The 12762-nt window shown below is 43.7% G+C and overlaps 1 protein-coding gene across 1 annotated transcript; it reads left to right on the top strand.

Annotated features, from left to right (window-relative positions):
• Window positions 1-3676: 3676 nt before the first annotated feature.
• On the top strand, window positions 3677-4918 carry LOC311269561 (uncharacterized protein F54H12.2-like; the record flags this gene model as incomplete). The annotated part of the gene is made up of 1 exon (XM_084373775.1): window positions 3677-4918. One exon carries the CDS (start codon window positions 3677-3679, stop codon window positions 4916-4918), a length of 1242 nt encoding a protein of 413 aa, XP_084229901.1.
• Between the last annotated feature and the right edge of the window lie 7844 nt (window positions 4919-12762).

Here is a 12762-nt window from a genome sequence, read left to right on the forward strand (position 1 = left end):
CAGGGCCTTTGAATCTGTTTTGCTAGAGAGTCAGAGCCCTGAAAAGTTACAGACAGACGCCGGTAAAGAGTTTTTCAACAGAAATTTTAAGAGCCTGATGAAGAAACACGGCATTATTCACTTTGCCACAGGGAGCGATCTGAAAGCCTCGGTGGTGGAGAGATCAAATCAAATCAAATCAAATTTTATTTGTATAGCCCAAATTCACAAATCACAGTTTGCCTCAGAGGGCTTTACAATCTGTACAGAGACGACACCCTCTGTCCTTCGACCCTCGATTCGAGTGAGGAAAAACTTGCCCCAAAAAAAGGCCCTTTTAACAGGGAAAAAATGTGGAAGAAACCTCAGGGAGAGCCACAGAGGAGGGATCCCTCTCCCAGGACGGACAGACGTGCAATAGATGTCGCATGTACAGAGCAGATCAACGAGATCACAATGTATTCAATTATAAGCGATGGTTGACAGGAGTGAAAGTACACAAAGATGTATTACAGCAATAATGATGAAATGCACATGGAAATGTGATTACTAGTGATAACAGTAGTAATGATCAATGGCAAGGATGGTATGTAGCAATGCAGTACGATAATAGTAGTGGAACGTATGTAACAGAGATGTGACTAATATTAGCGACAGTAGTGGTGGGTGTCAGGCAGGGTCATGGCAGTAGGCGCATCCACGATCAGGCAGGGCCATAGCAGTAGGCGCATCCACGATCAGGCAGGGCCATAGCAGTGGGCGCATCCACGATCAGGCAGGGCCATAGCAGTGGGCGCATCCACGATCCACGACCCGGGCGCAGCCAGGATCCAAGGGAGCCTGTAGGACTAGAAAGCACAAGGACTCCGGGGAAGAAGCAAGTCAGTGACATGCAGAGATGGGGCATGTATACAGGCATAATGTATACAGATGGAGAGGAGAGGAGAGGGGAGGAGAGAGAAGCTCAGTGTGTCATTGTCCCCCGGACTAGGCCTATAGCAGCATAACTAAGAGCTGGTCCAGGACAGGCCTGGGCCTGTCCTGGACCAGCCCTAACTATAAGCTCTATCGAAGAGGAAGGTCTTAAGTCTACTCTTAAAGGTAGAGAGGGTGTCCGCCTCCCGGACCAAAACAGGAAGATGGTTCCACAGAAGAGGAGCTTGATAACTGAAGGCTCTGGCTCCCATTCTACTTTTGGAGACTTTAGGAACTACAAGTAATCCTGCGTTCTGGGAGCGTAATGCTCTAGTTGGGTGATAGGGTAATATGAGCTCCTGGAGATATGATGGTGCCTGACCATTAACAGCTTTGTAAGTGAGGAGAAGGATTTTAAACTCTATTCTTGATTTTACAGGGAGCCAGTGCAGAGAGGCCAGTACAGGAGTAATATGATCTCTTTTCTTAGTTCCTGTCAGTACACGTGCTGCAGCATTCTGGACCAGCTGGAGACTCTTTAGAGACTTGTTAGGGCAGCCTGATAATAGAGAATTACAATAGTCCAGTCTGGAAGTAACAAATGCATGGACTAGCTTTTCTGCGTCTTTTTGAGACAGGATGGGCCTGATTTTTGCAATGTTACGTAGATGAAAAAATGCAGACCTTGAAATTTGTTTTATGTGGGAGTTGAAGGACATATCTTGATCAAAGATAACTCCCAGATTCCTGACGGTGGTGCTGGAGGCCAAGTTAATGCCATCCAAACTCGCCATATCATTAGATAATGCATCTCTAAGGTGTTTAGGACCAAGTACTATAACTTCGGTTTTTTAACCGCACGTTGAAAACGAGAATGTGGAGGTATTTTACAGCCAAAAATACACGCAGGTACTCGAACATTTTGCAGGATCTGGACAAAAGTTACAACAACAGCTACCACAAGAGTATAAAAATGACCCCTCTGCAGGTCACGGTTGAAAATACACCTCAAGTTTTCCAAAACCTGTACGGTTCTTTTCCTCTCAGATACAAAGAAAAGTTTAAGCTTAATTTTAAGCAGGGGGATCTGGTGAGAATATCTAAACTGAGAGGCGTAATTGATGAAAAGTACGAGCAGAGCTTTTCCGACGAGCTCTTCAACGTATCTGAATGCATTCCGCGTTCCGCTGTTTACAAACTCAAAGATTTTGATGGGGAACCTATAGAGGGGACTTTTTACGAAGCAGAGTTGCAAAAAGTACAGGTACCTCCTGACAAGCTCTATCGAGTGGATGAAATTTTAAAAAGGAGAGTAGTGCGAGGTGAAAAGCAGGCGTTGGTACGGTGGAAAAATTGGCCCGAAAAGTTTAACAGCTGGGTCAAAGTCAAGGATCTGAAAAATGCATAAAACCCCCTCTCTACCTCGCCTCAAACTTCACTCTGTTACTACCTGTACTCTGTCATGGACCACCGGCTCAAGGAGGGTTTTTACATCACCCTGCCCTCTAACGCGAGCCTGGACGTGTTTAAAAATAACACGGCCTCTAAATTTCAGGTGGATTTAGCCCAACATATAAATTTAGAGGGTCCCTGGCAGGTAGCGTTGACGGAAATCTCTTATCGTCATACCTGGTTTAACATACCTATAGACAAGGGGTTCTTTGAATGGAGAATACAACCTTACGATGGTGACCCTGCAGAACCCCTAGTCAATCGTCAAAGGATTAGAGGAGGTTATTACAATGACCTGGGTCAATTTACAACCGAGATGAACGCCTTTCTAAAAAAAATTGCGGCGGATATCCAGCTACACTATGTGAACGTTCAGAAGAGATATGAATATCTCGCAGGGGGCGTATATCAGCTGCGTTTTTTTCCACCCGTGGCTTATATTATAGGAGCAAATCCCGGGGAATGGATTACTTTCAAGGACAGGATAGCTACCCACCCGGCCGATATAAAGGCAGGATTCTATCACCTCTTTTGTTACAGTGACATAGTGAGGCATCAGGTGGTGGGTGACGCTTATGCTCCTCTCCTGAGAATCGTCGATGTGAAAGGCAAATACGGGGATGTGATTACCCAGCATTTTAACCCACCCTACTATCTACCTGTGGCAAAAAACCACATTGAAAATATTTCCGTTGAGATTAAATCGGATCAAAATCAACCGATCAACTTCACCTTCGGCAAGACGTTGGTAAAATTACATTTTAAACCCGTGTCTTCTCAGCAATAAAAATGATGCATCAAACCCTCGACCCTTACCGGTTTGTAAGTTATTATGAAAATCAGGCCGGAGGAGCCCTCCCCGGTTTTTACGGAGCCCCCATAATGTACGGGAGAGGAATAGGCTCTATATTTTCAAGGTTATTTCGTTTTGTATCGCCTCTGGTCAAGAAAGGTTTTGCCATTGTTAAACCCCATCTAAAAACAGCGGCTAAAAACATAGCCTCGCAGGCCGTCTCACACGCATGAGTAGAATAGCCAGAGATTCTCAAGAAGGCTCAGGCGGTATTATGGTGTTGTCCAGAAGACCCAGGAAGAGGCCCCCGGGGGACCGTGTTTTATCATCCTCTAAAAAACCCAAACGCGGTGTAAAGAAAAAATCAGTAGGGAGAAACCGTGCCAAGGGAAGGAGGTCTGTCGCTGGCAGAGACCTAGGCTCCGGAGACATATTTCTCTAAGATTTTTTAGAAGAAAAACATAAATAAAAAAAAAATAAAAAAATGGTCTTAAATCGGTTAGCAGCATGGCCGAACTGGATATTTTTTCAGCTCCCATGACGCAGTTGTCTATCGACGAGAAACTCTACACAGAGGTCATGCCTCTGTCGGCCATTACAGACACGGGTCCTATAGAGTTTTTTATACCCAGGGACGGTGAAAAATATTTGGATTTAAACGACACCTTGCTCCACCTCAGGGTGAAAATTACCAACGCCGACGGTACAGACCTGGCGGTCGACGCACCTGGGGGTCTAATCAATTATCCTCTGAATACAATCTTTAGCCAGTGCGACATTATTCTGGGGGATAGACTGATATCGCAGTCCAGCGCCACTCACCCTTACAGGGCTGTGATCGAAGCCCTGCTCAACTTTTCAGAAGCCAGTCTACAAACACAGTTTAGCTCCGGGTTATTTTACAAAGACACCGCCGGCTCTATGGACTCTGTGGTGACCATCGAGGGTCCCAACACCGGTCTAAATCAGAGAGCCCTTTTTACAGCAGAATCCAATGAGCTCCACCTGTTGGGGCCTCTCCACTCTGATATATTATTCAGCGAGAGACTTCTTTTGAACTCTGTGGATCTGAGAATTAAGCTGACCAGAGCGTCCGACGCCTTTTGTCTCATGGGGGCGGCCAACACCACATACCGTTTGAAAGTACTGGGAGCCGCTCTCTTTATGAAAAAAGTCACAGTTTCCCCACCCGTCCGTTTAGGTCACGCCGCAGACTTGACGAAGGGTAGCGCTCTCTACCCTCTGTCACGCGTGAACGTGAAAACCTACTCCATCCCGCAAAACTCTAGGATATGCAACCAGGAGAATCTCTTTTTGGGCACCATGCCAAAGTATGTGGTGATAGGCATGGTGCACCATGAAGCTTTTACGGGCCGCAGGGATCTGTCTCCTTTCAATTTTATTCACAACGATGTTGAATACTTGGCTCTGTGTCAGGACGGAAGACAGGTACCGGCCAAAGCTTTTCAACCTCAATTTAACAACGGCGTCTCTGTCAGAGAGTTTTACAACATGTTTACAGCTACAGGGAGACACTTGAAGGATTTACCTCTGAGCATCAACAGGAGAGATTTTGAACAAGGATACTCTTTGTTTGTCTTTAATCTCAACGCCGGGGAAGATGCAGACGCCCTATCGCCCGTTTCCAACGGGAATTTAAGACTGGAGATGAGATTCAGGGTGCCTCTTCCTCACACCACTACTCTGATTGTGTACGCTTGCTACGACTCTATTTTGGAGATCAACTCTAAAAGGCAGGTAATGGTGGATTATTACTAAAAAAAGAACATGAACAGCCACCAGTTGGAGAGTTTAATGACTCGGCTGCTGGGAGATGCTTTCTGCGGAGTGTGGGCCTCTGACCAGCTACCCCTGCTGACGTCATCTTTTAAAACACCGGCTTACCTCATCATTAACACACTCGCATGCGCCGGGAGAGCACTGGCTGGCCCTCACCCTGGAAGAAGATGGATCGGTAACTTTTTTTGACTCTTGGATTTCCTCCTTATTTTCCTCACTACCCTGAACACATTTTACAGTTTTTAAAAGACCGTTCCAGCGTTATTTTATTTCACAACAGACAGTTGCAGCATCGGCTATCCTCCGCCTGCGGTCAACATTGTGTTTATTATTTATGTCATAGAGCCTGTGGGCAAAGTTTTGAAAATGTTTTAGTGTCCTATCGAGAAGACGAATTAAAAAATTACGATGCTGTAACGACGTTTGTGAAAAAATATCAAGGATGTGTAAAGCGACAGAGATGTCAATCTTTTCACCACACCGTGTGTCCTTTACAAATGTTTAAAGAGTGTTACAACTTGTGAAATAAAGACAAAAAAGATGAAAACTTTTGTTTTCGAGTTTTTATTGATATAATCGTTAGTTACAACTTATGAAGTAAAACTAATCCAAGGAGATTTGTGTTTCCTTTTTCTCTCGGTCCTAGACACGCTCCGCTTGGGAGATAACTCAATTTTTCTCCGTTTTAGTTCTCTGTAGGACGCCCCCCTCTCTTTGTCTTTTTCTTCTCCATCGCTGAACCTCACTGTCGTAGGAGTGTTCCAACTGGGGGGTAACACCATTTTTCCCGGTTTTAGCTCTCTGTAGGACGCCCCCCTCTTTTCGTCTTTTTCTTCTTCTCCATCTCTTGGGGGATAACACAACCTTTCTCCTTGATCCTCGCTCCTTGTCCGACCGTAGTCTGTGGTATTGTTCGCGAGCGTCAGGGTTATTCACGGCTGATAAAGGAATGTTTAACACGCTCAAATTATTCAAGAATCCCGACCACCCCTTGGGCTCTGTTCTCCGGGCTCTTTCAGCAGTCTGATTGTTTTTTTCTGCTTTTTCAGTTTATTATATTAACAGGGTGTGAGAGGGACGTTTCCCTTTAGCAGATTTAAACAGATTTCACCGAGACACTGAAGAAAGTCTGAAGAGCAGTGGCGGAGAATCTCTCTCCGCTTCCGAGGTGTACAGTGACATAAAGCGCTCAGCAGAGGAGCGTTTCTTTTTATGCGCTCACTCATGGTTGTGTGTGTGTGTGTGTGCGTCTTGCTACTTGGCTTTAGGTAGATAAACCACGGGCCACTGGTGAGGTAGTATTCCGGCCCTTAGTCTGTAGCGCTCTGGACAACCCGGCGTGAGATCTACTACTAAATATGAAAAAGGGCTCTGAGTGGCGTCTTAAAAACTCTGAAGAAAAAAGCTTTTTCTCCTAGGAAATATCTGCTGAGCCAGCACGTTGATTTGCAGTTTGTCTCGTGGGTTGTTAAAGAGCACCAAGTAGTTGGTGTTCAAGCTGATGGTGCGACTGTATTTACCTTTATAAAAAAGATTTTGCGTGAGCAACATCACTGTCATATTTTTATGATGCCTGTATTGCGTGAAAATTCTTGCCACTTCAGGGTGCTCGGCTGCTTGTAATAACACATCGTCCAGTATAACGAGGTGGGAATGATGAGGTGGAAACAAATCAGGGTCATCAAAAGAATCTGGTAACCCTTCAATGAATTTAATATTTTTATTATTTTGTTGCAGTTCATCATACATCGGTTGACAAGAAGTATAAATCCATACAATATCGTCAGGCACTCGTTGCATTACATCTTTATAATTTTCTAAAACATTTTTTACAAAATGCGTCTTCCCACATCCACTAGGTCCTACAATCTGACATGAGAAGGGAACACACAATCTAGGATCAAACTCTATTTCTTCAGCAAGCTGCGACATTTTTGCCCTCAAAAACCAAAAGGTAAAGTATGACCGGTAGGCAGCAGCCTTCTCTTGTCAAACACTACACGAAACCTTTTTTGAAATGAAGTGTTTTTGAGAAGGAAACCTTTCTTATCGCGTTGAATTCCTTGCTGAGGGGTCTCAAGAAAAAAAAAGCCCCCCTCCTCCTCCTCCCCCTCCTCCTCCTCCACCGCCTCCTCCACTCTCTCTGCACCCTGTCTGCGTGAGTGTTTCACAAAACCGTCCACCAGTTTTTTTACACTGTCAAAGTTGATGATAGGCCTTATCTCTCTCTCTTCACTCGTGCTAGATGTGGACGGACCGGTTGGTGGATGCGGTCCTGTTAAGGAGATGTTAAGACCGGCTGAGGGTTCTACATTTGGAGTAACAACGCTGCCAGGTTCTCGGGCTAGCGTAGGGACATCAGCAGGTATATTTTCTCTGACAGTTTCATCAACGGCTGTGAGTGGGTCAGCTTTTTGACAGAAAACATTAAAACAAATTTAAAAAAACAACAACTCAGAAATCATATTTTTTTTAAATTACACACTGGAATTTGCGGTAATATGAAATAAAAACTTACAAAGGTTGAAGATTCTCTCTATCTCCTCAAAATTATAATCATGCAAGTTATCTGAAAAAAATAGATCCTTAGGTTATAGTTATGTCACAAAATACGCATTAGGAGAAAAAGTTGTCTCGAAATGTCTTCAGAAATCGCTCGAGTAAAATCGTGGTCTCTCTTATACCATTTTCTAAATCCTTTCATTTTCGAAAGAATTTGGCTTTCGTCTATTATCAGCAGTAAAAAAGAGGGCCGGCTTTTACCTAGCGATTAACAGGTCAAAAGTTATCTCGAGAGAAAGAAGTCCTTCTTAATACAATTTCATCGCTCGAGTTTGCTTTCTGTCATAGTATAAACTCTCCGGAGTTTACCTATTGGTCAATGCTCATTATAACTTTTAACCCAGAAAAAAGGGTGGTGACCTTTGACCTAGCAGATGCTTAGGACAAAATCATCAATCGGGAGCCATTTTCCTCATTCAAGTTTACTTTTTGACCAATGCTCGTTACAACTTTTAACCCTGAAAAAGAGTGGTGACCTTTGACCTAGCAGATGATAAGGACAAAATAATCAATCAGGAGCCATTTTCCTTGTTCAAGTTTGCTTTTTGATCAATGCTCGTTACAACTTTTAACCCTGAAAAAGGGTGGTGACCTTTAACCTAGCAGATGATAAGGACAAAATCAACAGTCAGGGTCTATTTCCCCGTCTGAGTTTCCCTATTGTTCATTGCTCATTACAACTTGTAGTACTTGTAATCTTGGGCTCCTGGGTTTTTACCTAGCAGGTAATTAGGACAAAATCAGAGAGAGAGAGAGAGAGAGAGAGGGAGAGAGAGCCAGAGAGAAAAGGGAGGGAGAATCAGAACATTTTGTATAATACAGACATTAACCTACAATTCTTCATTTGAGTTCAACTTCTGTTTGAGTTGCAATGTGTCTTGTCGACATTTTTTTATTTTATTAAAAAATACTTCTTGCTGTCTTGAAAACTTTACTTTCTTAAAAAAACATAGCACTGATGACATCACCCCCCTCTCTCAGTAGGCTCGTTCGAGATGAGCCAGGCCTGCGCAGAATCGATCACCGACGACCACCGTACAATGCATGCCGGTTAGATTTGTGTCCGACTTGATCCCGACTTGCTCTGATGTCATTGACGCGCCTGCAACGATAACCTCGCGAGATCAAGGCGGCCGCAGTCTTTAGAGCCAGACGCCGCAGTTGCTCTCCACCGACTGCAAGACCTCAGGGCATGATGGGAAACGCCTGGCTGTCGCCTGATCAAAGAGCTGATTGGCTCTTAGTTAGGACTACGTTCAGTCGACAATTCTTATTTTCTGTGTATTGGTTATATTTAATGCTAGATTATATGAATCTCATGTGCAATGAAGGTTTAATCTGTTAACAGACATATTTTGTGTGGTTGATATACTGTATATAATTACAAATATAAATACATCAATGAATAAAGATTATAAGAAACCTTTGCTGCTTGTCCATGTGTAGCCTATATATGTACAGTAGCTGTGAGAACGTTTGGACTGTTAATTCAGTAGTTCAATTTCTTAAATTTAGGGATTGTATGATTTATAAATGACAGTGTCTTTATATAAATCTACTTTGTAGGCAATTCTTGTTCAATAAATGACTTCCCAGGGCTGACATCTGCCCAGTTGTTCTGACTCTCACCTCAGGCATAACAGTGGCATCGTTAAACAAATAAAAAGTTATGATTGACAAATTTAGACCACAGTGAAAAAAGTAGTTATCATTTTAGAAAAATCCACTTTGTATGACCTCAAAGTTTGTATTTCTATTTGTTACATTTGTGAGATTAAATAGTAAAAATCACACCACATCCCATCTGCCCATTAAGAGGATTAACACAGTGTAATTTATGTGCAGAGTGGAAAAGTAGGGGGATCTCTTCTGCTTCAGTTTCATAGGCGACCAAGAACGCATGCGCAGTTTCTTCAGCCATAGCTGTCCGAACGTGTTTTGCAAACTACAGATAGCCTACAGATGGCTCTAACAGGATGTAAATATTTCTGTGACTTCCTGTATATTCTTTGACGGCGGCTGGAAACTGTCCGACTTGACTGCGGCTTTTTGCCACCGCCCCCTGCTGCTGCCGACTGGTCTCGTCAACCTTCCAGGCGAGGCGCAGTTCATCTCGAACGAGCCTATTGACTCAACATCACATGATCTAGCTTGTGACGTCAACCCTCTCTCATTGGCTCAACGCGTGGGGGGCGTCTACCTTGTGACGTCAACCCTCTCTCATTGGCTCAACGCGTGGGGGGCGTCTACCTTGTGACGTCAACCCTCTCTCATTGGCTCAACGCGTGGGGGGCATGTCACCTGTCACTTTTGACGAAAGATATATTATATACTCTCTAGCATGACAACATTTGAATTTTTATGTGTAAGTATTGCAACCCCTCATTTCTTGCTATTATAAGAGCTGTGATATACCTGTCCTACCCACCCTGTCTTAAATTTATTTATCTGTGTCCACCAGATGTGTCTCGTGTAGCAGGGCCACCTCCGCTTGTTGAGAACCAAGATAAGACAGGTTTTTTTTTCTTTTAGCAGGGTTACGTGATCCATTTATATTCCAGCTAATAAACCTTACCAAATTAACCATAGCTTAAGCTCCCTTGTACTACAGCATATTGAGTTATCCAAAACCTACACATTACACAATCAATCACATCACTTAATACTGACCATCTAGGGTGTTGTCCAACTGCCATCCTCACCAAACAAAAATAGAACAAAGACATGTGTTGTGCCCCATATATGACACATATGGCACTCAGCCACAGAGCCAAACAAACCAAAAAGACATCCATGGGTGGGAAAAAAATCATAGAAACCTAACCTAAAAACCATAGATGCAAACACCTTAACTCCTACCCCCTTGCTCTCCCAACGAGAGATAGAAAACAAAAAGAGAAAAAGAAAAAATTCCTACCCCAACTAGTCTGTGAGTCGTGTGTAATGACCAGCCCAAAGAACCCCCACCAACCCCCCACCCCGTTATTCAAAACTACTATCCTTATTATCAGTGCTTTCCAACATTTGTCATCGGACTGCCACTGCCAGCCCCGCTTGATGAAACAGGGTGCCGTCTTCATTTATCATTTATCATAAACAAGTTTAACCCTCCCAATAAGACCATGTACATTTACCTATATTCTGTTTCTCATAGGTCATTAAGAACCTATTACATACAAAAATACATTAATAAAATTTTTAAAAAACTTAAATTGTAGCTTCTTCTCATATATCTCTATCTGGACACTCATCGAATAAACAAAACAAAACGAAAATATATAAATAAAACATCAGTTTTTACCGGAAACCACACTTTGGATTCTACTTACCCCTGGTACCATCAGGGGGAGAACATATGTTTTTCAGGCCATGTATGGGATATAAATGAATAAATAAAAGAAAGAGGGGAGAAACTTGCCTCCAATGACCAGTACAGCATTTATGAAACAAAAACAGTTCCCTCCTACATTGATACTGGCCTTTCATGTTTTAATACATCCTTTTCTTATGTCTCAGGCAAACAACAAAACGAGGTATCCTATATCCATCATCGGGCAGCCTGCGAACAGTCCGTCATCCATTTAGCATATTTATTCTAGCTCTTCTCCATTGGCATTGGAGGCTCCAGCAGCCTCTTTATTCAGAAATGCCAGTGCTTTGCGGTGGTCATCAAATCTCATCCTCTTTCCTTTCCAGGTGAAGCGCATTTGTGCCGGTGGTGCCACAGTAAACCTCACATCCAGTGCAACTTTTCCCTCACCTCCGAAAACTTTTTCCTCTTCTCTGCCCACTCCCGTGGCAGGTCTTGGAAAAAAGAGAGCTTGCATCCTTTCCACACCACTCCCTGACCTTCCCTATACTTTCGTTTCGCTGCAGCGAACACTTTCTCCTTCTCCAAGAAGCACAGGAAGCAGATGACAATAGGTCGCGGTGAGCGATTTTCATCCACCACTGGTCCGCCGGGGACCCGATGCGCTTGATCCACGGGTATGCCCAGAGCCTCGACAATGATGTTCCTCACACATATCTCCGGTTTGCCCTCTTCCAACTTCTCTTTCAAACCAACCAGGACCAGATTCTGGCGCCTGTCCCGATAGTTGGCATCCTGCTGGGCCGCCTCAAGCACTGCACACTTCTTGACATTTCCTTCCACAATGTGCCGGAGGCCAACTTTTTCGTCTTCCAAATCAGATATCCTATTTTCAGCTACCTCGAGATGCTGTAGGACGCCATTAACATCCGTGTGAAGCCCCGCATTGTCTTTTTTAACTTTGTCAATATCTGCTTGCAACACCAGTATTAACTTACTAACATGCCCAAGTTCATCCATAGCTTTTCCGAGTGATTTTTGCATAGCCGACAGGACACTTGTATCCACTTGTCGTTTGTCGCCACCTGGATCACCCACTTCTTCTTGTTTGTCGTCATCCTGTATGAATTGCTCTCTCAATAGCCAGCCAGTGGAGTCGCTCTTCTGGTTGGAGGTCTTTGAGAATCTGCAGAGCTTTGCCTTCCAGACGAAGGCAACTTGCACTGTCTCTTCTGCTGACCAGGTTTTAAACTGGGTGGCCAGCTGCACTTGGATAAGGTAAGTCTCTGGTGACTCTACCACGTTATAACGTTAAACTCCACCCACCTGTTCCCCAACGCGCTACAATATATACACAGTATATCATGCTTCAAAACTACTGCGACTGTTCCTGCTGTCTGCCCTGATGGAAATATTGAAGCTACTACTACTTTTTTTTCATATGGACATGAAAAAAAATGTTTTAACCTCAGGTGGTCTTCCCCAGTCCTAAGTAAATACATGAACACACCTGTATTTAAAGCTGGAGTTTGTAGAATATGTGAAAAACGCATGAGACTGGGATGGAAACAACTGCGCTCCCCCCTCCCCTCCCTGTTTTAATTCCGTAGCTCCACACTTTCACTTTCCATTCTCGTGGACGCGCACTAGCGCTAGGAATATTCACGTCGGAGCTTTTCTGTCAGACACTTGCCGTGGCCGAATTACAGGTAAGAAAGTACTTTACCTTTCTCTCATGAACAAATTGAACGCATGGACAAACAAACATTACTTTTGCATCGTTTAGAGACCGACGACAATTACTTCTTGCTAACGTCTCAGCATGACATAGCCTACATGTCTGGCACTAATAAAGCTACGATATTTGTCATACTGACGTGATACTTATGTAGCATGATCTAATGACAACAGCAACACTTATATATCACGGGAAAGAGGTGTGAATGCCAAG

The sequence above is a fragment of the Pagrus pagrus genome, assembly GCF_965226575.1.
Source record: "Pagrus pagrus genome assembly, chromosome: 14".
In the NCBI taxonomy this organism is placed as follows: domain Eukaryota; kingdom Metazoa; phylum Chordata; class Actinopteri; order Spariformes; family Sparidae; genus Pagrus; species Pagrus pagrus.